General features: G+C 39.1%; 1 protein-coding gene across 2 annotated transcripts in view; it reads right to left on the bottom strand.

Annotated features, from left to right (window-relative positions):
- The window catches only part of LMBRD1 (LMBR1 domain containing 1), a 69385-nt gene extending 47623 nt beyond the window's left edge, over positions 1-21762 (bottom strand). Inside the window, exons 1-5 of one of the 2 annotated variants that reach the window (XM_021390813.1) lie at positions 21688-21762; positions 19228-19404; positions 14152-14212; positions 4285-4382; positions 3513-3580 (exon numbers count right to left, since the gene is read on the bottom strand). In XM_021390813.1, coding sequence (XP_021246488.1) covers positions 3513-3580; positions 4285-4382; positions 14152-14212; positions 19228-19404; positions 21688-21747 — 464 coding nt within the window. In that variant the 5' untranslated portion in view covers positions 21748-21762. Of the gene's footprint in view, positions 1-3512; positions 3581-4284; positions 4383-14151; positions 14213-19227; positions 19405-20437; positions 20563-21687 lie in introns of those variants that run through there. The other variant, XM_021390812.1, reaches the window with a different exon arrangement.

Here is a 25910-nt window from a genome sequence, read left to right as displayed (position 1 = left end):
TCACTACAGAATGCAGTAGCTAGAAATTCACATACTTCGGTCCTAAATAAGCAGGAATCTTTTCTACTCTGAACAGGGTCCCTCAGTTAGTAGCCAACCAGCCAGAAGACTATCCCCCTTGATCACAACAAAAGTAAGGCCTAGTTAGACAGCTAGGCATGCTACAGACCAGCATCTAGTCTTGTCCCAAAGGAGCTCTAAAACACAGCTCATGCTTTGCACCAGTGTAGTACAGAGCAATTTAGGCTAATTTTTCCACACACATGAAGCAAGAAAAACTTGACAGAAGTCTTAACTATTTTGCTATGTTGAGTAAATGGCTAATGAACCATAGTAGCTAGCAACAGAATGAGATGGTGATATGCTAAATAACTACTGAACTACCACCAGCACATTACAATACATCAGTCTACTGACAGTGAGTGAATAGAGCACAGTGCCAATACACAGTTTCACAGGTATAACTGAGAACTCAGCTAAAGCAATTGAACAGAACTGCTCAATAGTGCTGTCTTACATTTCAAAGATTTGTTGAGAATATTATAATCAAGGTATAGGCTGTAGAACAGAAGTAATGCTAGACAAGCAGTTTAAAACTATTAACATTTGGCAGAACTAGCACCACACAGATACAGATAGGTCTTTTTTGATCCTTAAATCAAAGACCACCACTAGCTGTTATTTCTAGCAAGTCAATTTCAAAGGAGTTTTAAACTATTTTCCTTAAAAGAGTTCTGCTGTAACCTATAGAGAAATAATTATAATTTAATTAGAAATATATAAGTCTTCAGACAGTATTAACTTATGGAAAGCTAATGTAACAAGTTTAACGCTGAACGCTGGTAGTCAGAGAAACAGTATTTTCAGACTGAAATACTCATTAGCCTCAAATACTTTAAAACTGGCTGCTGTATAGAGATGTCTTAATGTAGACTGTAACATCTCAAGCTCCTTGCCTCCAGCACACAATATCATAAAACAGCTTTGGTTGGAAGAGACCATCCAGTTCTAACACTACTGTCAGGAGCAGGGTTGCCATCCTATAGAACAGGCTGCCCCAGGCTCCAACCAACCTAGCCACGAACATTTTCAGGAATAAATAATTACATTAGAAAAACAAATAATTTTAAGAAAGAAAGGGCATTACAAGCTTAGTTCTCAGTATCCCAGTAAGTTTGTTTCTGTATGCTTTTCTTTCAATGATAAGCTGCAAATCGCGTGCTGAGAACTTGAGTGCTACTACAAATACACACATTGCTGCCACAGTAAGATGCTTCATAACAAGATCACTGAAGTTTAGAGTATAAATATTCATGTTAACAATTCAGACAATGGAATCCTACTCAGAGTGTGTCATCAAATTAAAACTACAAGATTATCTGGAACAAGACATTTTTAAAAACAATTACATAGATCTCTAATGAAGCAAGGCAATTATCCAAGACTAAGCTATTCTTAAACTTCAAGCTTAATCCAGCTTTTGTGGTTTCTTTGAATAACTCTTAACAGGAAAGACAAGGTCTCCACAAGACATCTTTAATTTAGACAAGCTACGTACAGATCTGTTAATAATACAATTTGCTAAATCAGTCAAGAAAACTTCTGTTCTGATACAAGGCAATAACAATATGAGCACAAGAACAACAGAGGCTAAAAGTCTATTTTACTAGGAAGTTAACAGGAAATATTCCAGCCCCTCCTGCAACTGCAACCTATGTACAGGAGTCCATCCTAGTCCATTAAGCTTGCCTCCCAAAGTTAAATCCCATATGTAAGATTCCACTCTGTTTTAATGTTGATCTGATCCTAACCACATGCTTACCTCTTAAAACCAGGGAACAAACTCTCCTGCTTTTGCCAATTTGTCTCAGATTGTCTTCAGTTCCACATTAAATAAAACCTCTCATGCTGAGGCTTCAGCTCCAACACAATTTAAGCTCATTCCAATGGTACTGGGACTTCTTATACTTCTCTTTGCCCTTGTTGAGCAGGCAATGAACCAACTCCAAGACCTCTCCATAGCAGTACGTACATAAAACATTCAGATTACAGACACCCGTAACTACTAGGTAATGGAACTGAAGTTCAAATTTTCGCTCAGTGCAGTTCTCATTTGTTTCCTAAACTGAGCAGTTCAGTCTTAAAAGCTTCCCTTAAAGGAGTCAGTCAATAATAAACTGTTCTGCAGCAATATCTTAAATAATATGGGTTCTTAACCATTGCCAGGGCATTAGGATGGTTTTGATACCTAATTAACTTAAATAAAAGCGAGTAACCTCTTATTTGTAAAAGCAAAAAAGCTTCTGATTACAAACCAGAAATTCCGTATTCCATACTAGTATCTTAAGGAGTTCTGCTTTGCTGCAACAGATGTAGATCAGTGGCTATTCTGAATTTTTGGAGAAGCATTTTTTTCACTAACAAGGTTAAAGCTGTAGTGCTTGGGCTGCGATTAATTTGCAGAGAAGCTCACTGTTACATGGCACAGTATCAGAAGAGGGTCACAGAAGCCACTGTAGCTTACAAATTCTGCATATTTTAAAGGGACAAGGAAAAAGCAAAGGATAATTAGGACATCAAGAACCAAATTGGAAATGAGCAAACTTGCTTGCAGATTTAAAAATTCAGAGACTGAGCACCCCATCACAGGTACATTGTATAATAAAGTAGATACTGCAAAAGTTTCTATAAGTATATCTATAGTACAAGTAAATGATGAGAGAAACAGCTTCTGTCAGAGCACTAAGTAATATTTTTAGACCTTGGTTAAACTACCTGAACCTCCTCTCCATCACCTTTCATAGCAGTCAGTGACTTACAATTGGAAGAACACTAGAACTCTTAGACACTTACTTCAAAGTGTTTTCCCAAACTAGAAACAATTCTCAAATAAGACAGTGTGCAACAAAAAGCATTAACCTCACTAGTTTCTACTTCATATTTCAATACTTCAATACGGATCACTTTAACATACATTCCATTATGACTACAATTGAAACAAATGCTAATAAAACCTTTATCATATGAAGTATAACTATGTCAAGTACAACCCCACACTGTATTCACAGAGCACTTCCACTGGGGAGACTGCTACACATATTCCTAAAAGCTCATTTGGGACATCCACGAAAGCACTTGATCATAAAGTGAGTGAACACTAAAAGCACGTATCTTTCTCCCCGTTATACATTAAGATGTCAGTATAGCTGTAAATAAATGTTCAATGAGCCATCGTGCTCTTGAGATAGGCTTATACTGCACAAGCAGGTAGAACTTGGAAGCAAAGTACCTCCACAACTGAGGAAAAAAATCATTTTTTAGCTTCTAGTTAAACTCTTGCTTTTCAGATGCACAACATCCAGAGTATTTAATCCCTAAAAGAGATAACATAAATACTGATTACATAGGTTGAGTGCATCATAATCTACCTTTTTGATATCTCACAGAAAAAACTTCCATGTAGGGTTCTATTTATTATGTCACTTGTTACTATTCAGAACATAAATACTTACCCAATTAGGAGAAGAACTGCACAAACTGTGATGAATCCCAGAGTATATTTGAGTGCAGTTTTAACCTGCTGTATATTAAAAGAAAATTTAATATATTAATGTAAAATAAATCCAAAGATTTGTCCAGCAGGTTATGACAAATCATAATTAGCACAGTGGGTGACTTACAGAACTTCAAAACATAATCAAGTATAGTACTTACTTGGACTCAGAACTACATTCTTGAATACTCTTGTAACTTGAGGACTATGAACAACGAATGACATTGAATCACACTTCCATCTTAAACTAGGCCAGAAGCCAAAGTGCACTTGGTCAGTGCAATAAACTCACAATAAATTCTTACTATCAATATTTTACATTATTGCTTATTATGACCACAATTGTAAGTCTTCCCTCACATTAAGATTACAAATGAATGCATTTGAAAGTGACCTTTCAAATTACTGATTAAAAGATTATTTAGGTAAACATTTGTTTTAATTTAGAAGATAACAGCTTATGGCATGCATTTGTGTTCCTTGGAATATCATGTATGGCAAAAATCTTCAGTGTATTACACTGACACGACCAAGTGCAAGCTTAAGGTAAATTACTACTGCCTACTTTCACAAGAAGAAGCTAAATCTGAGTATCTTGTTGCAACCTCAGAAGCAGTATAATTCTCTTGCCTTAACCCACTCAAAGATATTTCCAGAATTTAAGGAAAATCTTATCTTTTTGGTATGCTTTTAACTTCCTTTGCTGTAGTGCTTTGCTACAGACAACTTACTGAGCATGTGTTGCCATCATCTTCTTCCTTCTCCTCATAATAGAAATAGACAAACGGTATCCACAGAAAGACGCAGAACAATATGATGGAGTATAAGGCTAGGAGAAAGATTTTAATTAAGTAAAAATACAAAGTTAGATTGACACTTCATTTACTGCATAATAAGGAAAGGATCAAAGGCCAGTTTCTTATCATTCTAGATCTCAATTTAAATGTTGAAAAGTTCAGTTTTAACATCTGGCATGTAAATTACTGCTTTTTGTTACCCCAAAGGACTTTCAGAATTAACTCTTTAGGCTAGCTATTTCAGAACAATCCGCCATTCAGCAATTACAAGAAGACTAAAAGGAAGCACTCCCCTGCATGCAGGCAACGTATGGGACTAGCATGCTAGGGAAAAGGTGAGAATAACAGTTATAGTACAGAAAACTGAACATAACTTAATTCTGTGGCCTCTCATCTTGGGTAGTGTATTCAGAGTACCCAAGCATACCAAGTAACAGCTTTGGGTTAGACTACAAACTCTCACATCCATCGATAAAATTCAGTTCTAAATACCTGAAAGCATTCTTAGATGTTCTAGAGCAGGATACAAAATGCTTCAATATTGTGACTGCTTCCAGGAGCCAAGCCTCCCCAGTCAAAGTCTTTTTTTATTAAAAATAAGTACAAGCTGCAGTGTGCCAGTAACTAAAGATGACTATAACTTCAATAAAAGATAAAAAAAATAAGCAACATACAGAGGTCACTGCAAGCCCAGAAAACATCCTGCTTCTAAGTTTACATCTATTAACTTCAGCATAGAGTGTGTGTGTATATAAGGTATGGCCACGACTCACATAATAGAACTGATCCATGTTTCTTCCAAGGTGATCAAGGAAGAAAGGTTCAAACCTAAATGAATTACCTAAGAACTGAGTGAAATAAGGGTATTGCTACAGCAAACACCAGTACTACCTAAATACACTATTGCTGCAGTAACTTACTTTCAAAACTGCTCAGGCTTCTGACACTATGCTTAAAGACCTTTTTGAGTTTGAACTACTGGTGTTTACAGGTTTAGCTCTAGTTAATAACAATCATGTATTTGGTTTTTACTCAAGTCTTCAGAAAAGAAGGGATTTATAGCATGCTTTATGTTATGAAACTGTTTCCTGACATCTTCTGTAATTTTTCCAACTAATATCCAGTTTTCTAAGCTTTTCTGATCTTCTACACCATATAGCAGATGACTATGATCAATAGATACAGACAATCAGCTAAACTAATCATCAGTTGAACTATTTTTGTTGAAGTCTTATTTAATTGGATATTTAAAGCTTTTGAATTGTAGTGTAGTTCACCCAGCCTTTACAAGTTTTTGAAAAGCCATTCATATCATAACCATCTGAGCACCACACAGTATGATGGCCGAAGTTAATTCAGTACAGAAAACACTTCTACAAGAAGTATTTTCAAGTACTGCTATCAACAGCATATTTAGTTTTTTCAAGGACTGTCACAGGTGTTTGGCAAGTTAGTTGCCAAAAAGATGATAGACATTTTTCCAAAATTAATCTATTCCAGACTTCCAAGCTGTTTATGTGTTGCTTTTCAACTAAAACAGTGAAGTAAGAAGCTTAAGCTTGAGTCAGAAGGAATTCCACAAACTAAAAACCTTTATTGAAGACATAGCAATTCAACTCCATGACCACATGTATACTTAGGAGTTTATGCACCAAATAAAAGCACCTGAATTAACCAGATTCAACTCCTACAGTAAAAAGTCCAAAAACTATCTATAGCAGTTCTACAAGTACACCATTTCTCTAATACATTAGAAGATACAAAGAGTTCATGTCTGTGTCATTCAAAAATCAAATAAGATAAGAATGTATTTAATTCTTACTGAATGTATTGCTACTAGTAGTTCTAACTCCTTCAAATTCATTTCCTTTTCCACATCCAATGGCTCACACAAACACAATACAGACATTTAAGATAATGGTTGCATTCCAGAATATTTAAATCTAATTTAGATCCACATGTAAGCAGCTCTAAATAGAATATTACAATGCTCCTGACATCCTAGATTTCACAACTTTGAAGTTCACATCTCTAAGATTCTCTCCACTGCCAGTTTAAGCAAAGCAAATTACTGTCGAGATTAGCCTTACCAAAAGGCTAAATCATTTCACTTTCTGTGAAGCCATAGTTAATCCAATTGAAGTTCTCACCAATGTTCCCATCTTATTATTGTAACCAGGAATTTATCAGATTAGGAAAAGAAATCCATACTGGTTTAGCATCATGAAAACAATACAGAAGGCTTTAGCCTTGCTTTTGTGCAACCCAAAGTAGAGTTCTGAAAAATGGAGATAAACTTGGGCATAATGAAGGATAAAACCTTTTAAAGATCCCAAAAATCCCTTTTATGGGAAGCTGACGTTAAAGTAATTTGAGGTGAAGTACTACCCATCTCCTTTTGCACGTATTTCCATCAACTAGAAAAAACAAAATCCTTCAACTAATTGAAAGATTAGTAGTAATGGAATTGTATTTAACTAGTTACTTCAGTACCTGTGATAAGCTTTAAAGGAAAGTAAACTCAGTCAAATATTAAAAATGCCACTTCTTAAAGAAGGGAACAAGACATAGCTATTGGTCTTTATCTGGAAAGGCTAAGCTACATCTGACTAGATCTGTATATTCAAATCAGCAAGACAGAGCTAAGGAGTTTTTGGCAAATTGATTCAACTAATCAAAAACTGAAATCTAAAGATAGCAAACTACAAGAACATCAACATCTATCTAGCTAGTCTCCATGATACCCATAGAAGGTGAGGAAGCCTGATTGCAATGGCTTAGTCTCACTCTAGATTATATCAACTTGATGCTATTCACACACAACTCCAACTCAAGCCTTATACATTCTAAAGAGGAGGGTGCTGGCTATTAAACTACTGGAAGACTCTAATAAGCAAAACCTTAAAGAAATCCATGAAGTAGCGTTGTTTCTGCAATTCTCAATACATATCTGGAAAAAACTGTTCTGTAATTCTCTGTACAGACTAGAAAAAGATATGATCAGGCACATCAAGCCCAGTACCATCCTCCCAGTGGCAGAAACAATGGGTGATATTTAGAGAAGTCATGCGAGCCTAGTGACTTTCTGCAGCTTCATTTTTCAACTCCCTAAGTAGGTATGGATACTCATTATGTTTACAGGTTTTCTATTCAGAACTAGTCTATTTCAAGCAAACGACACTGAAGACAAGCTAGCAGCAAGACTGATGCTGTTACATGGTACTGACAAGCAACCACACTTACACTTGGAGAAGTAATAAGTATAAATGGACACTGAAGACTGCAATCAGCTTTTACTAAGTCATTCCCCTCACCCTCTCACCCCAATCCATGGGGAAGCTTCCACTTTTCTCCCTCATCTAAGAAATATGAGGAGTTTAGATTTTTCTTTGCAGTATTCAACCCAGGTCTTTAGAATTATATAGCATGAGTTGCTTAGAATCATAGAATGGTTTGGGGTGGAGGGGACCTTTAAGATCATCTAGTTCCAACCCCCGCTATAGGAAGGGACACCTCCCCCTAGACCAGGTTGCTCAAAGCCCCAGGGATGGGGCTTCTAGATTTGTCTCCTGCACGTCACAACATAATGCAAAAAAAAAGCATTCCTGACTCATTTAAGGCATTAACATAAACTTCACTACAGAGCTGGATCATGCTTCCCAGATGAAGATTAAATACACAGTATGTAATTAAACTGTGTAAGTATAGCTAAAGATACTATTTTGGTGTAACTATTTTTAGACAAACACCCGAGGCAGACAATGAAGCACGTCATCTCACACCGATAACAAAAGAAACAGAATCATGAGTATTTACTTGATTATACGAACCTCAGTGATCATCAAGTGACAAAATACCTCTGACACAAGGAGTAGTCCCAGTTCCTCTCTCCTCCATCCACCTGCCATATTAACATATCTTTGCACCATCTCCAGTATGCTAGACCTTGTGCTGGGTCATCTTAGCTCACCAAACTGGCAACAAAGACATGAATATAGCAGTGACTTCAAAATGATTCAGAAAATTGACCAGCAACTTGAACACACAGAAGAGTCTCCATCATTGGAGATGCTCTGAATCGAGCTGGCAACATGCATGAATGCACTGCTGCAAAGGGGGATGCTAAACTAAATGATCTCCAGAGGCCTCTTTCCAACTGCAGCACTTCTATGAGTCAAAGTGAATTTCAACTAATTTCTGAATTTTAACTAGCAAAGCACAAGCATCCAGCAAATGCAAAAACTGGCCCAAGCAGAAAGGTTAAAAAAAGCACACTGTTGGAAACTGGACCCCTTCTGGCATGAATAGCACACTTCAAGGCAGCATCTAGCTTTAGGTGATACTTCTTGCACTATAAGCTATTGACTACAAAAATAGAGCTAAGCTAATTCCAGGTGCAGATAAAGCTTTTTGTGCCAACTCAATTGTGAAAGTAAACATCCTCATATAGCTATAATGGCTCTCATTGTGAGTTCTGCAAAGAAGACATTGGTAAACACATAGGCACAGATTAAGAGCTTCAGGCAGTTCATAAGCCCACCCAACAGGTAGTCACCTAAGCTGTGTAACAACAAACATCAGCAGCAGTTTTCTATCCCGCAGTCACGAGTTTAAACCTTACATTCTTCAAATAACACTTCACTAAAATAATTAAAGTTTGCAGCCAGCAAATACAACACAACAGGTGTTGTGTTAAAGCCTCAAACACTAATCACATACTTCTTATTACCTGTGAGACATGACCTACACACATGGTTAAACATTCTGAATTCCTCGTCCATCACAAATTCCCTGCTGGAATCTAGCCCTTAACTTCAGTCTAAATTATTTCTATAGGAGTTACTGGCTTTCATTTCCAGAAAAATTTGTTACTACAATTTGAAGGCAAATTTACATGCACTAGCATGTTGTCAAAAAGCCATGTTACCATAGTAACTTTACAGGGCCATAACACTGAAAAGCAAGTTTAAAAGCAATTTTGCCTCTGTTTTGCCTTCAATGCAAGACCTTTCATTTATCAGGTAAAGCCTTAAAACTACCTATTCAAAACATATGCGAGGAAGACACTGAAGAAAGCTTTATATCTCCTAAAATAAAGCTTCCTTTCCTAAGACAACTTCATTTTATTTAGTGAAAGCAGAATAACAGTTTTCTTTATATTACACTGCAAAGGAAACTTGAAGATTTGGTAAAGTTCCTACCAGCCCAGGAGAGCAGACTGATCTGATATTTGAACTTTACTGTTTTAAGAGATTAATACTTTTCAACAGCTCAAACAAGTCGCTTAGGGCAAGCAACTAATTAACTGTTGTTCTACCCACTGAATGGGCTGTTTATTCCCTAAAAGCTAACCTTCAAAAAAATCAGAAGTTTTGCAGAAGCAAACAGTCAGCCAAGTGATAAATATTTTGTTCCCTCAACTCCCTTCTATGTGACCTTGTGGCATAACTGTTTGATGTTATTCCACATCTATCCACAACAGTTCAAAATCAGTATTTGCTCCCTGATCTTGCACAGAGGTTCAACTTTTGCTTCAAAACATTTTTCCTAGATTGTATCTGAAGCTTGAAACAGTATCACTGCAAAAGAGTCATATAGCCAGCACAATGACAATTCATGTCACAGAGGACATCTAAGCAATCTTCAGCAAGACTTATGAGTTTTCTTCCAGTTTATACCACATCCATACAAAGACAACAATTAGAGCCAGATTTGGTAGTAATCTTCTTCCAGTAAGTTACTGCAATAGTCCCTTCATTATGTTTTGACCTGTCATCTATTCCTGTTCCTAGTTTCTCTCATATACTGCTAGAAGTGACAAGGACTTGCAAAATACACTAAGCAGAAGAAGCCAGAATATGCTTCAGAAGTTTGGGAGGATTTCATGCAGAGCACCCAAAATAAGTAGCCCCCCCACATGCCTTGGAAACTACAGCAGACTCAGCCATGCATTATCAGAAGTCTCCTCCATCACACAAAGCATCTGCTCTTCCAGATGGCAGCATATACTGGTGCATCATGTAAGACAAATGCTACTAATATGCTTAAAACACTACTTTGTTATGTACTCCCTCACTTCCACTGAGAATGTGAGTTACAAGCTATTTCAGAAGACCTAGATAAATGTGTTCCTTCAGAAATATACTCTCATATCTAATAGAAGATGTGTTAAAGCAATTTTTAAGCAAGACTGCAGAGACAAATTGCTTGGTTTTAACCGATAGCTAACTATCACAATACTTGTTTGAATCTGGACAGTTCAAGTTTAGAAGGCTGCCAATACCGTACAAGTATTTATACTCTAGAACACTGGTTCTCAAACACCGTGAGAGTGGTTTTTTTTGTTTGATGTCACTCTACAGCATTTGTTATGTACAGCTAGCAAGTTTCGCACAGTATTTAGCATGTCTTCTGCTACAGTTAAAGTAGGAAAACATACAGCTATGTTTGACTTCCACCTACTGCTTCCTGGAAGTCCAGGTCTTTAAGGCAATGATGTAGTATCAAAAACCTACATCAAAAAAATTAGATTAAATTTTCACTTAATTTTTAGGTTTTTAAATTTATGAACCACTATACAATTACTGCAGACTTGAGAAAGTGCTGTCCATTAATAAATAGAAATGAAATCTTATTAATGCTAAGTTCAGCATATAATGTAAAACATACTCAGATACTGCAGTAGCGTTTAGCACAGTCCTGAACACGCTACAGTTATCAGACACTTAACACATGTAGGTCAAGAGGTCTGTCTCACAGGAAGATGGAAATGTCATCCCTTCGCAATTCAGAATGCTTTAGTAAACACTACTGATTCTAATAAGCAGGCTTTACTTAATACAAGAACAGCAACAGAACAACTCTAAAGTTGCTGTGAATTGTTTCAGCCTGATTCCTATGGTACAGAGGAAAGAGCCATTACATGGTTTCCAATTACAAACCTTTCTGAAAACAGTTTCCCTTCCAAACACAAGCTGACATGCTGTTTTAGAGCATCTGCCAACCTCTGATCACTCTTCAGTCCCTTAAGTACTAGCAGACCCTTTCCACTACTGTTGGTTTTATGAGAAATAATACACTAAGCTACTATGGCATTGAAGCAATCAGTGAACTGTTTTCCTAAGCCAGGCTTTTAGATTCACTTCAAAGAGGTATTTCAAGCCCTATTTGAAGTTACCTCATTTTTCTCGCTAGCGGTACACAACGACTCTACTTTCATTGAAATAATCAAGCCAAGCAATCCATCAGTTGGGTATGAAAAAGAAATCTACCAATTTTGTAAAGAAAAGCACTTCCCTAAATTTAGTGACAGCTTTCCCTGTAAGCTGCAAGTACAAGCAGTGAAACAGTCCTTAATATCCAACAGCAGTAAAACCAAAGTCTCCAAGTTCTTGCTACAATTAGAGGTGATGTAGAGTACGGTCAGTTAGTAGGTTTAAGACACTGCCCTTCAGTTTAAATTACAAGTACAGTAGAGCTACAGGAGGGATAGAAGATGTATACAGCTAGCTATTAGTGCACTGCGTGGAGGGAGAAGAAAGTATTGTTATTCACATGCATAATATTAGGACTAGGTACAAAAGGAGATTTCTGTCTGGTCATCACTTTATTTTAAAACATGTCAAGACCAAATACTGTTAAAAGACATCAGAAAGGAATTGTGCTACAGAAGTTGTTTAACTTTATCCTTCTCAGCTTTCATTTCACTGTATCACACAGCAGGGCTCTTGACCAAACAGACAAGAGAATCATTAAGTTGTGTTTCTATGCAGGAATGACGCTGTCTTCTGAAAAATAAGTTACTTATTACTTCAGTGTAGTTGTATTTATAAAAATGCAGCAATTCCTCAAATTAAAAGTTATGCAAGAAAAATATTTTAAAACATCTTTAAATCTCTACCACCATCTGGAGGATATACTATGAAATAAAACATTAGTCCTGCCGAACTTCAAGGAAACCTATGCAGGTAGACCAAAAATCAAAAGCTTCAAGGTTCTTCAGGCTTAACCTTGAATATCTTGCTTTAAAGAGAGACCTTAATCTTCACCATTTAGTGTAATTTTAAATGCAAATGAAATGAACCAAATTCTTGATAATGTCAGATATGAATTACAAGTAACCACCTGCTGAATTAGGGACTGTGCTTCCTGCATTGCAGTTTAAAAAAGGCGATTTTCCAGAAATCCTGAACTAGGAGTTTGACAATGCCCTAAGAACATTGCTTTCATCAACATTAAGATACAAAGATATTAGAAACTGTAGTCACTATTAATCCTGAAAATCTGAAATCCAAAGAAACTAAATCAGGTTTTGAGTCTTAGTAGCGCTTCAAATAGAAGGCAAAAACACTTAACCTTTCTTCATGGAAGTAATGAAAACCAGCTTCACTAGGACACAAGTCAACCTATAAAATTTAAATTCTTGAACAAAAAAGTTTAAAAAGCATCCGTAAACATATCTTTTAGTGCATAGCCTACTTGTCTTATAAGTATCTGCTGCAGAAGCACTGTAAAGTATGGGAGAACAATGCTAGCTGAACCCCTAATAGAGAGCAGGTAATGGCAGTTACCTAACTATCAAAAACAAATTCCACATTTATAAAACTATTTAGCTAGCCATTTGATACATTATTTAAGTTACTCAGTAATCAAAACAAACCAAAAGTAACCAGTCTGAATTAATGATACACTTGATTTCAGAAAAGGCATTTGTGACCTGAAGAGAGTTCCCCAGTCCTCCAAGACAGGATTAATACCATCATTGGCCCCAACTATTTTATGGAAATTCATCCACCAGTTTTATAGATCTACAGAGGCAGTCCGGAGAGGAGTTTGAAGCCAATTCACATGATTAGTTGTGAAACAAGTCCTTAGCAATGTAGCAGGAGTAGGAAGCATACAGAAAGTGATTCTACTATTCTACAGTAAAGAAACTTTGTGGAAGAAATTTCTGTTCGCACAGCTCACTTAAAGCCACGGAAGTAGTGTACAACTTCTACTTTTAGGTTTCACTAAGCACGAAACTACTGATTCTAGTTTGTTCGACTATCTCCATAGGCAATACATATTCTGTTGCTTAAGAAATAGTCTACTATTGGGAATCAATTATTTTCTGATGTGAAAAAAGATACTCAAGATGCAAACCCACAGCCTTCCAACTCTTAGAAGAATAAAAACAAGTAATTATTCTTCCTTTGAATATGTATCACTGACCAAGGCAGTAATTTAACTCCAATTGTCATGAGCATCACTTCTCTGTAACTCTTAAATATCTTTACTGGTAGCAGAAGCTTTTCCTAAGGACAACAAAAAAACTGATTAAAAACAACTCAAGTTTGGTTAACATGTATTTTATAGGATTTCAATTCAGTTAACTCTTTGTTTATGTGTTGCTTAGGATTACCACCTTTGAAGTAGTCTATATACACTAATTTACAGTAGTTCTTTGTTTTGTATACAGTAGTTGCTGACTCTGAACATGTACAGCAGCAGCATTAGTCACAGTTGCACTGACTGGACACCTGATGCAAGTTTCACCCTGCTGCATATTTTCAGTGCCATAAAAACTATACGAAAGCCAAGACCTTCCCTAAATGGATCTCTAAACACACAAGTCTACAATACATGCTTTTAGTGGGGCTCTCAAATGCAAAAACTTCACTGAAATGGTCTAAATGTAAGGCTACTATGTAATCAAATAGAAACAATCCAGTACGACCTCTAATAGTTTTAAGTGAACGCACAAAGCTTTCAAGTGATGGATCCTATTAACTAGAGAGGAAGAACGTTAGAAATACTTACTATAGTATCCATAAAGTACAGTGTCTTCAATTTGTCTTGAAACATTAGCATCAGCCCAGTCCTAGTAATAAAGAATAACAGCATTTAAAATAGAGTAAAAGAAGAGTATTTTATTTTCTTCAGTTAAAAAGCCATAAAACACACTTATTTCAAATGCCTAAGGAAAAGAAAGCATTAGGCATCCAGCTGGTTGATTTTAATCACTGGAATTTAAGTCGAACTAATTCACTAACACAAATTTGATTAAGAAGGTGCTACGTTTCATGGAACAGACACTACAAGCATCTCACCTGCCTAACTTAAAATATGGTTGTTCTCAGTTCTAGCCCTTTTCTTCCTACACTGGTGGAACACTACAGAAGACACTGGGAGGGTCACGATCAAATCAGTGACATGCTCATTCTTCAGTTATTTCCTCACAATAAAAAGGTTTCACATTACTAAGTTTGGGAATTGCTAAAAACAGCCCCAAAATCCCACATGGAGCTGACACAGAAGTGGCATCACAGAGTTTGGGAACATCTTTCCATAAAAAAGGTTATGCAAAGTGTTTTCCAGATGCAATTCAAGAAGGGTAGAGTAACATTTGCAGAACATCTGCTTTGTTAGGAATTCAAATTAGGAAGAACAGTTCATTTTGTAATGATAGCTTTTTAAGCCTCTTTTAAAGGCAGCTTTAAAAAAAAGATTAGCTTTCTACAGTTTGACATTAATAAGACAAAGGGGAACAATTTTAAACTAGAAGAGATTCAGGTTAGATTTTAGAAGGAAATTCCTTACCCAGAGGGTGGTGAGGCCCTGGCACAGCTGCCCAGAGAGCTGTGGGTGCCTCATCCCTGGAAGGACTCAAGGCCAGCTTGGATGGGGCCCTGGGCAGCCTGAGCTGGTGGGGAGCAGCCCTGCCCACAGCAGAGGACTGGAACTAGATGGGCTTTTGAGGTCCCTTCCAACCCAAGTGAAGACTGTGAGATTGAAATGTAAAGCCTAATACAAGACTTGAATTCCATAAACACTGAAGCCTCAAAATACCTGATCCAGAACTGTTAAATTCTTATATGTAAATTCTTATGCATATATTTTCTTCAAATTGAGAAATTCATGCCTTTTCGGTAAACATAAAAATGCATGTATATAAATATATAGTACATATGTAATATGGAAGAGAGCACGCTGCTTAAGACTGCATAAGGTAAGTCTAAGCCAACATTTACTTTACCAGTTCTCTCAGAAGTAAGTAAATTCCTATGCAACATCGACTTGACAACACACCACACACATTACAGATGACAGCCTGTTATCTCAGGAAGTCAGCACTACCTTCCTTTGTGTTAATTTATTAAGATCCCCTGTAAGCCACCACATTTAAGACACTGAACCTTTAAAGTCAGATGATTAGCCAATGGCATTTTAGTAAAAAAATGTATGTATACTTTTCTAAATCAGCAAAAAGAAAGCATGAAAAATATTTTCTCAGAAGGGATAGATGCAACACTGCCTAGTGTCAAGTGCTTGTTACATACACAATAAGTCCAGTCTTCGGAGGCTGTCCTTAGCAGTATTTCAGTAAAAGAAATTCTAGGCATTTGTATGATCATTGAAGAATTTGACAGTAATAAGTTGAGAATATTCACAGAGAATATGAAAGTGTTTAATTTGCTAAGTGTTAAAAAAGTGCTGCTTTAATTATGCCTGAGGGAAAAGCAGTAGCATGTGAGCTTCAACTAGAATAAGAGCTATTTTGTAAGACCTAAGAGATTCAAAACTGACATCAAGAAAGACAACATAAGAAAACCTTTTGGTCCTATCATTGCTCAAGTGGCCCAGCCACTTTACAAAAAGAGCTAACATTAACTGAAGTACAGTCAGACTTAACTGTTAAAAACCAAAACAGTTCCTCATCTAACTTCAGAAAGACTGATAACAGAATAAAGGTGTAGAACAATATAATTACTTTTAGTTTTGTTCCTTGAATCAATTTGTGTACCAGACCACAGTAATAGACTAGGAAGCATACATCAGAGCATAGTAAAATAGAGGTGTCATCTCACATTGAGATAGGTAAAGACACAGAAATTCACTTCACTCCAGCATATAAGTACACCTGATCTTCAACTCCGCACAACAAAAACCTGTAATGCAAGCCAACTTATAGATATGCCCTTGTCAGAAGACACACACTTGCTACCTAGTGAGCATCAGAGCTTTGACATTATTAGCAACAGCACTAGTATTTCTCAAATTGAAAGGTATATCATTTTATTGGATGAGCACATAGAGGACTCAGTTGAGAACTAACTTATCAGGACAGTTTCAATGTCCAGCCTGTTTTCTTCTCCATCCGTTATGGCCCAAACTTATAAAATACATAGCAAATGCATTAGAATCACAACAGACTAAGGAGGTGAGATTTCAATACTGCCTTCAGGAGCAGTTTAAGATGCAAATGTGACAAATTCCCTTAAGATCCACCAAATTCAGGCATTCTACACAGCTCTGTCCCACTTCATTCTGTTCCTAATAGTTTAACTAAAATACACCATATCACCTTTACAGCATCTGTAACAATGTAAGATGAAGGAATCAAATTCTAAGTGTGTGCAATGGGAATGGGGGCCTAAATTAAGCTACAACTCTTAATTACTTCTCAACAAAAGCCATGCTGAAGAATCTAGGAATTCTTAAATACAGTCAAAAACATTTAAAGTAAACAAATCAGTAAAAGGTTGTCATGTAAACATAAAAAGATTGCTGAAAATACTGTTCCAGTTTACCTAAACACTAAAGCAAAAAGCATTTGAGTGAGCTTTTATTAATTATAATCACAAAAATTTAGCCGTAAAAAACATTTTGCTTCCCTTACTAGTATGAGTCAGAGGCATCTCCCTTGTCCTCTTAACAGCTGTGCTCAGTAACTGATGTTCATGTATTCAACCACAACAGCACTACTCAAACCACAACAGATAACTTCCCCATACAAAAGGGAAACAAGCTGGTCTGGCATTTTAGACCTTCCACATATTTTGGTGAGGGAATGGCTTTCAATTTCATTTAGTCCCTCTTAACGGGGACATTAATACTATCACTGCTGGACTGGGCAAGAATTTCAGAAGTACCCCAGTGAAGACTGTTCCACTCTCAGCAAGTAAATCTCAACAGAGCTTAAAGTAGTGCAACATCACATGTTTCAGGAGGTAATGTTTCATCATAGGCAGCTGAAGCTGTCATCCTGCTAATTAGTCTCACCCAAAGCTTAGCCAACAACAGGAAGACAATACCAAAGGCTGCAATGCGAGTCATAACATGGCTAGATATAAAAAACTTAGCATCAAGATCTCAGATCTTCTAGTGGGTTACCACAAAAAGTGAGACACAGCCACGATTTTGAATGATGAAAGTATCATCCAGAAACAAGCACATCTCAGCCATATCTGCTACCATGAACATTTTGGACAGTAACTGTTATTCTACAAGTAATCCCTACTCAGGACAGGAAGCATTATCTCAGCTAACTCCTTCCTAGAATAAAAAGGCTTGGAATTTCTAGTGTGGGTGTGTCTTCTGTTTGCTTGCGTGTTTTTTTTTTTTTGCTAGCTACACAAGTTTCCCAAGAGGCAGAAAAAGTAATAGAAATGTCTGAAAAAGCACCTACCATAAAATAGATGGGTCTTCACTAAGGAGATGACTGAATTTTTAACAGCTCAGGATAAGCAAGGTTTGCAAAGTGTTCAACCTAACCTAACTGAAAGCTAATGGCCTTTAATTTCACTCAGCAGCAAGAACTCATGCATTTCAAGAATAAGAGTTCCCACCATCATCCTGTCCTTTGCTGCCTCAGGAATAGAATAAAAAAGCATATCAATGATAATATCCAAACAGTCCTACTGCTGTAGCAAAGCATGCTTTAAATATTTTAGATGTAAATCATAACATGATGTCTTGCATGCCCAGTTGCAATCTCAGGTCTTCAAACTGGGGTGAGGTTTTCTGCTCCTAAATGCTTGTTATCAAACCAAACAAGCTTTCAGAACAAATCCGTTTTAACTGTATGTATTTGAAGTCTATTGCTCAAGATAGAATACATCCAAGAGAACAGCCAAACCCTTCAAGAGTAATTGTTGGTGAATACTACTCAAACCTAGTTTACAAGGCAATTCTTAAGTTCCTCTGACCAGTACAATAATCAAAAATCCATTTCCCTGCTTGGCAACACTATGAACACACATAGAAGTAATCGCTGCTTCCAGAAAAGGTGTTCAGTGTTGGTTTTTGGACTCAATCTCTGTAGGTTCTTTCCAAGTGACTATTCTGTTCAATGAACTCCAGCATACATAGGAATAATCACAACCAAGTGCATGCACCACTACTTCTTCACAAAAGAACTGCATGGTTACTATGCAAAACTTTTAGTGCCAAAATATCTCAATTAACTTGCTACAAAGACAATAACTGCAGATGTCATGAAATATAGTAAGACATACAGTAAGGCACCCTCTCCTACACACATACTCCCCCTCCTTAAGGGGTTTTCCAGCTTCCCTTGGAAACATTGGCTTAATAAGCTCCACAAACAGCTAATCTCACACTTGACATTTCAGGTTCATTAAGACCTTTGCAGATTCACTATGTTAATATTTCAGTACCAAAATAAAAGAATCCTTGGAAAAGCAACTGACATTTGAATTGCTAATAAGCAAACCAGTTTTTAAATAATGGGGGAACAAGTTCATTCTACAGCATCCCATTACAATGTACCAAAAAGCAATATTTACAAAGTGTGTTTACAGATTAAGAGTAGTATACATACCTCTTTTAACACAAAAAAGGAATAGGTATTTGGAAACATGTAGCATTTGGGAAGTCTTACAGGAAAAAGTATGAAGTAATAAAGGTGAAACCCAGATCAAGTAATAAACAGAGGACAATGCTATATTTGCAATACACAACCCAGAAGCCATAGCACCAGCATTAGAAGAGGTTTTAAACTCTTGGACATATCAAGTAAACAAAAAAGCATGTTCTTAACACAAGAGAGCTGCTTCTTTCAAAGAAACAATTAACATCTTTAAAAGCACATACCTTAAATGTACCATTCTGATTTTTCATATACGAAACCAAGAAGATGTCCACTGGTAGTAGAGCTGATGAAATGAGAGCAACTGCCAATGCAAAGATAGCTGTTATGGTAGAAATTACTTCACTTTCACGCCGACTCTGATACTTGCGCACATAAACCCAGGAGAAAATCAGAATAGCCTGAAAAACACAGTGAAAGATAGTTATGACTAGCACAACAAGGACATCAGAGAGTAGTTACTAAAGTCAGACCCTATATCAAGACTGGAGCACCTCTCCTATGAAAACAGGAGGAGGGAGCTGGGCTTGTTCAGTTTGGATAAGAGAACACCCCAAGGAGATCACACTACAGCCTTCCAGTGTTTCAAGGTAGATTATAAGCAGTAAGGAAATCAACTTTTTACATGGATAGGCAGTAATAGGACAATTGAATGGTTTTAAACTAAAGGAGGGAAGATTAGGGTTAGACATCAGAGGGAAGTTCCTGGGTTTTTTGGTTTTTTTTTTTTTTTTACTCAGACAGCAGTGAAGCCCTGGCACAGCTGCCTAGAGAGCTGTGGGTGCCCCATCCCTGCAGGTGTTTAAGGCCAGGTTGGATAGGGCCCTGGGCAGCCTGAGGTGACGAGGGGCAGCCCTGCCCACGGCAAGGGGTTGGAACTAGATGATATTTGAGGTTCCTTCCAAACCAAACCATTCTACACTACTACAATTCTACCGTCAGGATGCTTATTCACCTGAGCATCAGCAACAGATCCATTATATGCAATTCACTTCTTTTACCTTCCCCACCACCAAGTAGTGCCGGTGATACAGACAGGAGAACAGGATGGCCACATGCCCTCACCTCTGGACTCTGTTTTGACTTACAGCGTTACAACATCGCCTGTATCAGGAACACCCCGAGATAGCAACGGCACTGCGAGGCAGAGGCACGGCCGGGAGGCAGCAGGGTGGGGTATGAGAAGCAGGCAGCCGGGGCAAGCTGGGGCTGCTGCAGGAGAATAAGGGGAGCCCGCCGGCAAGGGCAGCGAAAGGAAAGTGAAAGAGTGAAGGTGGAGGGCTGCCGCTCACAGAAGGAAGGGGAAAGGGGGAAAACCCGTCCCAAAGGGAGGCGGGAAAGGAAAAAGAACGGAGATGGTGAGAGGCCACGGGGTCTGACTGGGACAGCTGTGGGACTAGCCGAAGAAAAACGGGCCGAGAGAACCCCGCTCACCAGCAGCGCAAGGCCGAAGAGGCACCATCCCGTCAGCAGCTCAGAGGCGGCTGCCGCCATCTTCGTTTCCGTCAGCAGCAGTCAGCCCGCCCCCGGAGGCGGGGCCTTATAGAGGCGCGGTCACGTCACCATGGTGACCGGCTTCTGCGGGGCGGGGCGAGCTCCGAGGCGCGTGAGCGGTGTGGGACCCAGAGCTATCGAATTAAGTCAATATGTTAGTTCCCCCCTCCCCCCAAAAAAAAACCTTAAAATATTTTCATAGAACCATACGGTAACCCGAGTTGGAAGGGACTCACAAAGATCACTGAGTCCAACCCCTGACCCCACATAGCACCACCCAAAATCAAACCCTATGTCTGAGAGTGGCGTCAAAACGCTCCTTGAACTCTGGTAGCTCGGGGCTGTACCCACTGCCCTGGGCAGCCTGTTCCATGCCTACCACCCTCTGGTGCAGAACCTGTCCCTAACCCCCACCTGCCCCTCCCCTGACACAGCTCCATGCCGTTCCCTCGGGCCCTGTCGCTGTCCCCAGAGNTTTTTTTTTTTTTTTACTCAGACAGCAGTGAAGCCCTGGCACAGCTGCCTAGAGAGCTGTGGGTGCCCCATCCCTGCAGGTGTTTAAGGCCAGGTTGGATAGGGCCCTGGGCAGCCTGAGGTGACGAGGGGCAGCCCTGCCCACGGCAAGGGGTTGGAACTAGATGATATTTGAGGTTCCTTCCAAACCAAACCATTCTACACTACTACAATTCTACCGTCAGGATGCTTATTCACCTGAGCATCAGCAACAGATCCATTATATGCAATTCACTTCTTTTACCTTCCCCACCACCAAGTAGTGCCGGTGATACAGACAGGAGAACAGGATGGCCACATGCCCTCACCTCTGGACTCTGTTTTGACTTACAGCGTTACAACATCGCCTGTATCAGGAACACCCCGAGATAGCAACGGCACTGCGAGGCAGAGGCACGGCCGGGAGGCAGCAGGGTGGGGTATGAGAAGCAGGCAGCCGGGGCAAGCTGGGGCTGCTGCAGGAGAATAAGGGGAGCCCGCCGGCAAGGGCAGCGAAAGGAAAGTGAAAGAGTGAAGGTGGAGGGCTGCCGCTCACAGAAGGAAGGGGAAAGGGGGAAAACCCGTCCCAAAGGGAGGCGGGAAAGGAAAAAGAACGGAGATGGTGAGAGGCCACGGGGTCTGACTGGGACAGCTGTGGGACTAGCCGAAGAAAAACGGGCCGAGAGAACCCCGCTCACCAGCAGCGCAAGGCCGAAGAGGCACCATCCCGTCAGCAGCTCAGAGGCGGCTGCCGCCATCTTCGTTTCCGTCAGCAGCAGTCAGCCCGCCCCCGGAGGCGGGGCCTTATAGAGGCGCGGTCACGTCACCATGGTGACCGGCTTCTGCGGGGCGGGGCGAGCTCCGAGGCGCGTGAGCGGTGTGGGACCCAGAGCTATCGAATTAAGTCAATATGTTAGTTCCCCCCTCCCCCCAAAAAAAAACCTTAAAATATTTTCATAGAACCATACGGTAACCCGAGTTGGAAGGGACTCACAAAGATCACTGAGTCCAACCCCTGACCCCACATAGCACCACCCAAAATCAAACCCTATGTCTGAGAGTGGCGTCAAAACGCTCCTTGAACTCTGGTAGCTCGGGGCTGTACCCACTGCCCTGGGCAGCCTGTTCCATGCCTACCACCCTCTGGTGCAGAACCTGTCCCTAACCCCCACCTGCCCCTCCCCTGACACAGCTCCATGCCGTTCCCTCGGGCCCTGTCGCTGTCCCCAGAGATCAGAGCTCAGCGCTGCCCTCTGCTCCCTGTGAGGAGCTGCAGCCGCCATGAGGCCTCCCCTCAGCTCCTCTGCTCTGCGCTGAGCAAACCCCGGGACCTCAGCTGCTCCTCATACACCTTCACGACCCTCACCAGACCTCCTTTGGACACTCACTACTAGACTTACATCCTTATATGGTGGCACCCGAAATTGCATGCAGCGAATGGTGAGCTGGTGCCAAGAGTGGTTGAGAGCTTCAAAGGCTGCCTTTTGCCTTTATTAATCTTTAGTTTATTTTTTTAGAACTTTCAGTGGGACGGTAGTGTGTACTGGTGCTCATAAACTGTGTCTAGGGCATCTAATGTGGCACTCTTAGGTGACAGTACCTGGTGGTGTGTGTGTTGAACAGCTCTGCTATGAAGTGGCTGACAATTTTGCTGGGCTCCAGTTTACTGTGAGAGGTTTGTGGTGGTGCTCACAAGCTATGCATAGAGTGGTTGGGGCAGGGGTTCAGGTGAACCTGTAGTTTTGCAAGAAGGGACCTGTGGCTGGAGGGACTGGAGAACTGGAAGCTTCCCCCAGAGCAATGGACATGTGCTGCATTTCTGTTTGCTGTCAGGCCAGTGTGGAAGGTACTAACGTGACAGCATTCATGAACGAAGTAATAATGGGGTTGAGGTTATTCCAGTCTCAACGCAGAGGACATTCATTGTCTGGGCAGCTGGGGCTTGTTCGTTTAGATTCTGACCACTTGGATCTGTTTTCTAATTCAGTTCATTTGCCCATCTAGCATCATTCATTTCTCAAATATTTATGTGACTAAACCACTATGCTGTTCACCTTTGCTTCTGTATTATCACTATTTAAAGACAGTTATAATGATATAAAGTCATTTTAGAAAGTACAAAATATTGTTGCAAAAACTGCCAAACATGAACATGCAGTGCAGTAACTGTAATAATTAACAGTACATGTAATAACTGTTCTGCAATTAAATGGGTAAAAAGGTGAAATAAAGTGTCAGCAGGAGGACTCCATCTGCTAAAAAATGTCATGTCAGTGGGCTTCAACTGCTCTTGTTTCATTCCTACCTCTTTTAGAAGGTTATTCTGCTGGTATAAATCTAATACCTCTTCTTTGCTGTGTTGATCGATGGCTGTCAGGAGCTTAGTTGAGATTCTGTAAGAGGTGAGGTTAATCTGCTTTCTCACTCTGTATAGTGTAATTCTAAAAACTCAGTATAATTCTGTGATGTGTGCACACAGTTTCCATCCTTTAAAGCCAGCCAAAGAGTATGCCCAGGATCATTAGCAGTAGCATTCTAATGGGGTGGAAGATGCTTGCCAATTGATCTGAATTCCCTTATCAGACCCGTCCTTTTTCCTCTGTCTTGTTCATCCTTTCTTTTCTTTTACCTGAGGCAGTAGAGTCTTAGCACATCTCCCAGTGAAAGAAATCAGTGTTCCTGAAGATGGCCTTCCCACCCTTTCTCCAGCCAAACTCCTAAAACTCTCAGTGTGGTATTTATCATTCCACTCTAATGTTCCTTCATGATAGAGGAAATGTTGAAGGCTAAGTCTGTTCCATTCTTGGCAGCTTGAGCAGGTGTGTCGAGGAGTGAAAGCCATTATCTTTGTTTTGGGAGTCCCGTGTTTTGAGTACACATGCTGTTGTGTGCACTAGCCTAGGTGAAACTACTTATATGCTTGATCCAGCAGACCAGATTAGAGGGATGGGCGAACAGGAATCTTACAAAAGTTAGCAAGAACAAACGCCTGCACCTGAAAAGAAAATGCCCTTTGCAACAATCCAGGCTGGCTAACAATCAGTTTTGCTGGGAAGGCCAAGAGCCAGCAGCATTCCATGGTGGCACAGAAGGCCCTCAACATCCTGGTCTGCACCAACAGAGGCACAGACAGTAGACCTGAGGATTACCTTATTCTTGCTTGGGCACTTTGTTAGACTCCATGTAGAGTACTGGGTCCAATTTTAGGCTGTTAGTACAGGAAAGACATTGATAAGCTACTGTGAATTCAGGAAAGCCTACAAGGATGCTGAGGTCTGGAGCACTTGCCTTGTGAGAAGATCTGGGCTTGTCAGCCTGGGAAAGAAGTGGTTTTGATGTGACTGGATGTCAGTCTGCCATCTCCTTCAGAAAGGTCATGGAAAAGGTGGAGACAGCACTTCACCGTGATGTGTGGGAGAAGGAGGCAGCAGTCATAAACTGAAACAAGAGTGTGTCAGGCTTTTGGTGATTTATTCTATGATACAGTGATAACATTATTTGAAAATGCATATCAGAACTCAGGAGTTCTCTGTAGTGACTACTGAAAGGCTTCAGAATGGTTCTACTGAGTCAATACACAAGTCATGAGTAGCATAATGTTCCTTTATTTTTTGTTTTTATTTATTCTTAAGCAGAGATTCTTGAGGATTAAAGGAATTAAAGGCAAAAAGGCATTTCCTTTCTCTGTATGCATATAATCTGAATGTGGCAGAAGCAGAGCACAAAACAGCCCTACAAGTACTGTTAGGCTAAATGTCTCTTCAGTCCTTACCTTTATGAATGCTGTATGATGTACACATAGACAGTTTTCAAAAAATACCTAGTTAATACCACATAAGCTTAATTTTTTCAGCAAATAACAGTGAAATGCCTGACTTGTGAATAATTTAAACATTTAAACATTTAAAGAAATAGGAGTCACAGGAAGTAGCATTTCAGTCCTTGTTCCTTTTCAACTATGAAAACACATAGAAGGAAAACATTACCTTGGATAATGCTTTATTGTCTATCTAGTATTAAATGATAAATATGTTGTGTATGTCCTATTATATATATATTTAATATATATTACTAATTATTTGTATATATTATCTCCAACACCGAAAATTTTTCTCTGGATGTCATTACTATTAAATATGTATGTTATAATTCAAAACTACCCTAGACCCCATGAAGAATTAAAATCTTAAAGAACAACATTAAAAATAAACTATTCCCAAATGGGAAGGAAAGTAATCTGCCTTTGGGGTATATAAAGATTTTATGAGTTTTACAGTGCTGCATACCTTTATCAATAAAATATTGAAATAGTGAACATCAGAGACCCATAACTAGTTAGAAGTAAGACTGTTGTAAAAAAAGAAAATGCTATAGGTCCATCCTACCACACATCTTTTTATTTTGACCAAAGTGGTTACATAAATATTTAACTTATTTTAGTAAATAAGCCATAAAAGCAACTTCAATATGATCAAAAAAATATTTTCCCTTCTATTATGGCTAATTTAAACAGTTTAGAGTGTATGTAATTGTATATGTATATATATATGTATATTTCTTACTAGTAGAAAATATAATTTGTCTCCACAAACCTACTATTAATTAGGTAACAGAACAGGCTTTCAAGCATTCAGTGAAAATGGTTTCGTCTCTATGCATCAAATGATTACATTTGTAGTTATTGAGCATATTGTAATATAGTATGGAATATCCTTTTGATTGGTTTGTGCCAGGGTCCTGTAAGTGTCCTCTCTCAATTTCTTGCCCATCCCTGACTTATTCACTTTCAGAGCAGTGAGGGAGACAAGGAAGGCCTTGATTCTCTGTAATCTCTTCAGAAACAACTAAAACATCAGCATCTTATCAACGCTGTTTTGTTATAAATCCCAAACACTGTATGACCTACTCAGTCAACTCTGTC

The sequence above is a fragment of the Numida meleagris genome, chromosome 3 (genome assembly GCF_002078875.1).
Source record: "Numida meleagris isolate 19003 breed g44 Domestic line chromosome 3, NumMel1.0, whole genome shotgun sequence".
Taxonomy (NCBI): Eukaryota; Metazoa; Chordata; class Aves; order Galliformes; family Numididae; genus Numida; species Numida meleagris.
Note: the sequence above shows the minus strand (reverse complement) of the source record. Positions and strands in the feature narration are given on the sequence as shown.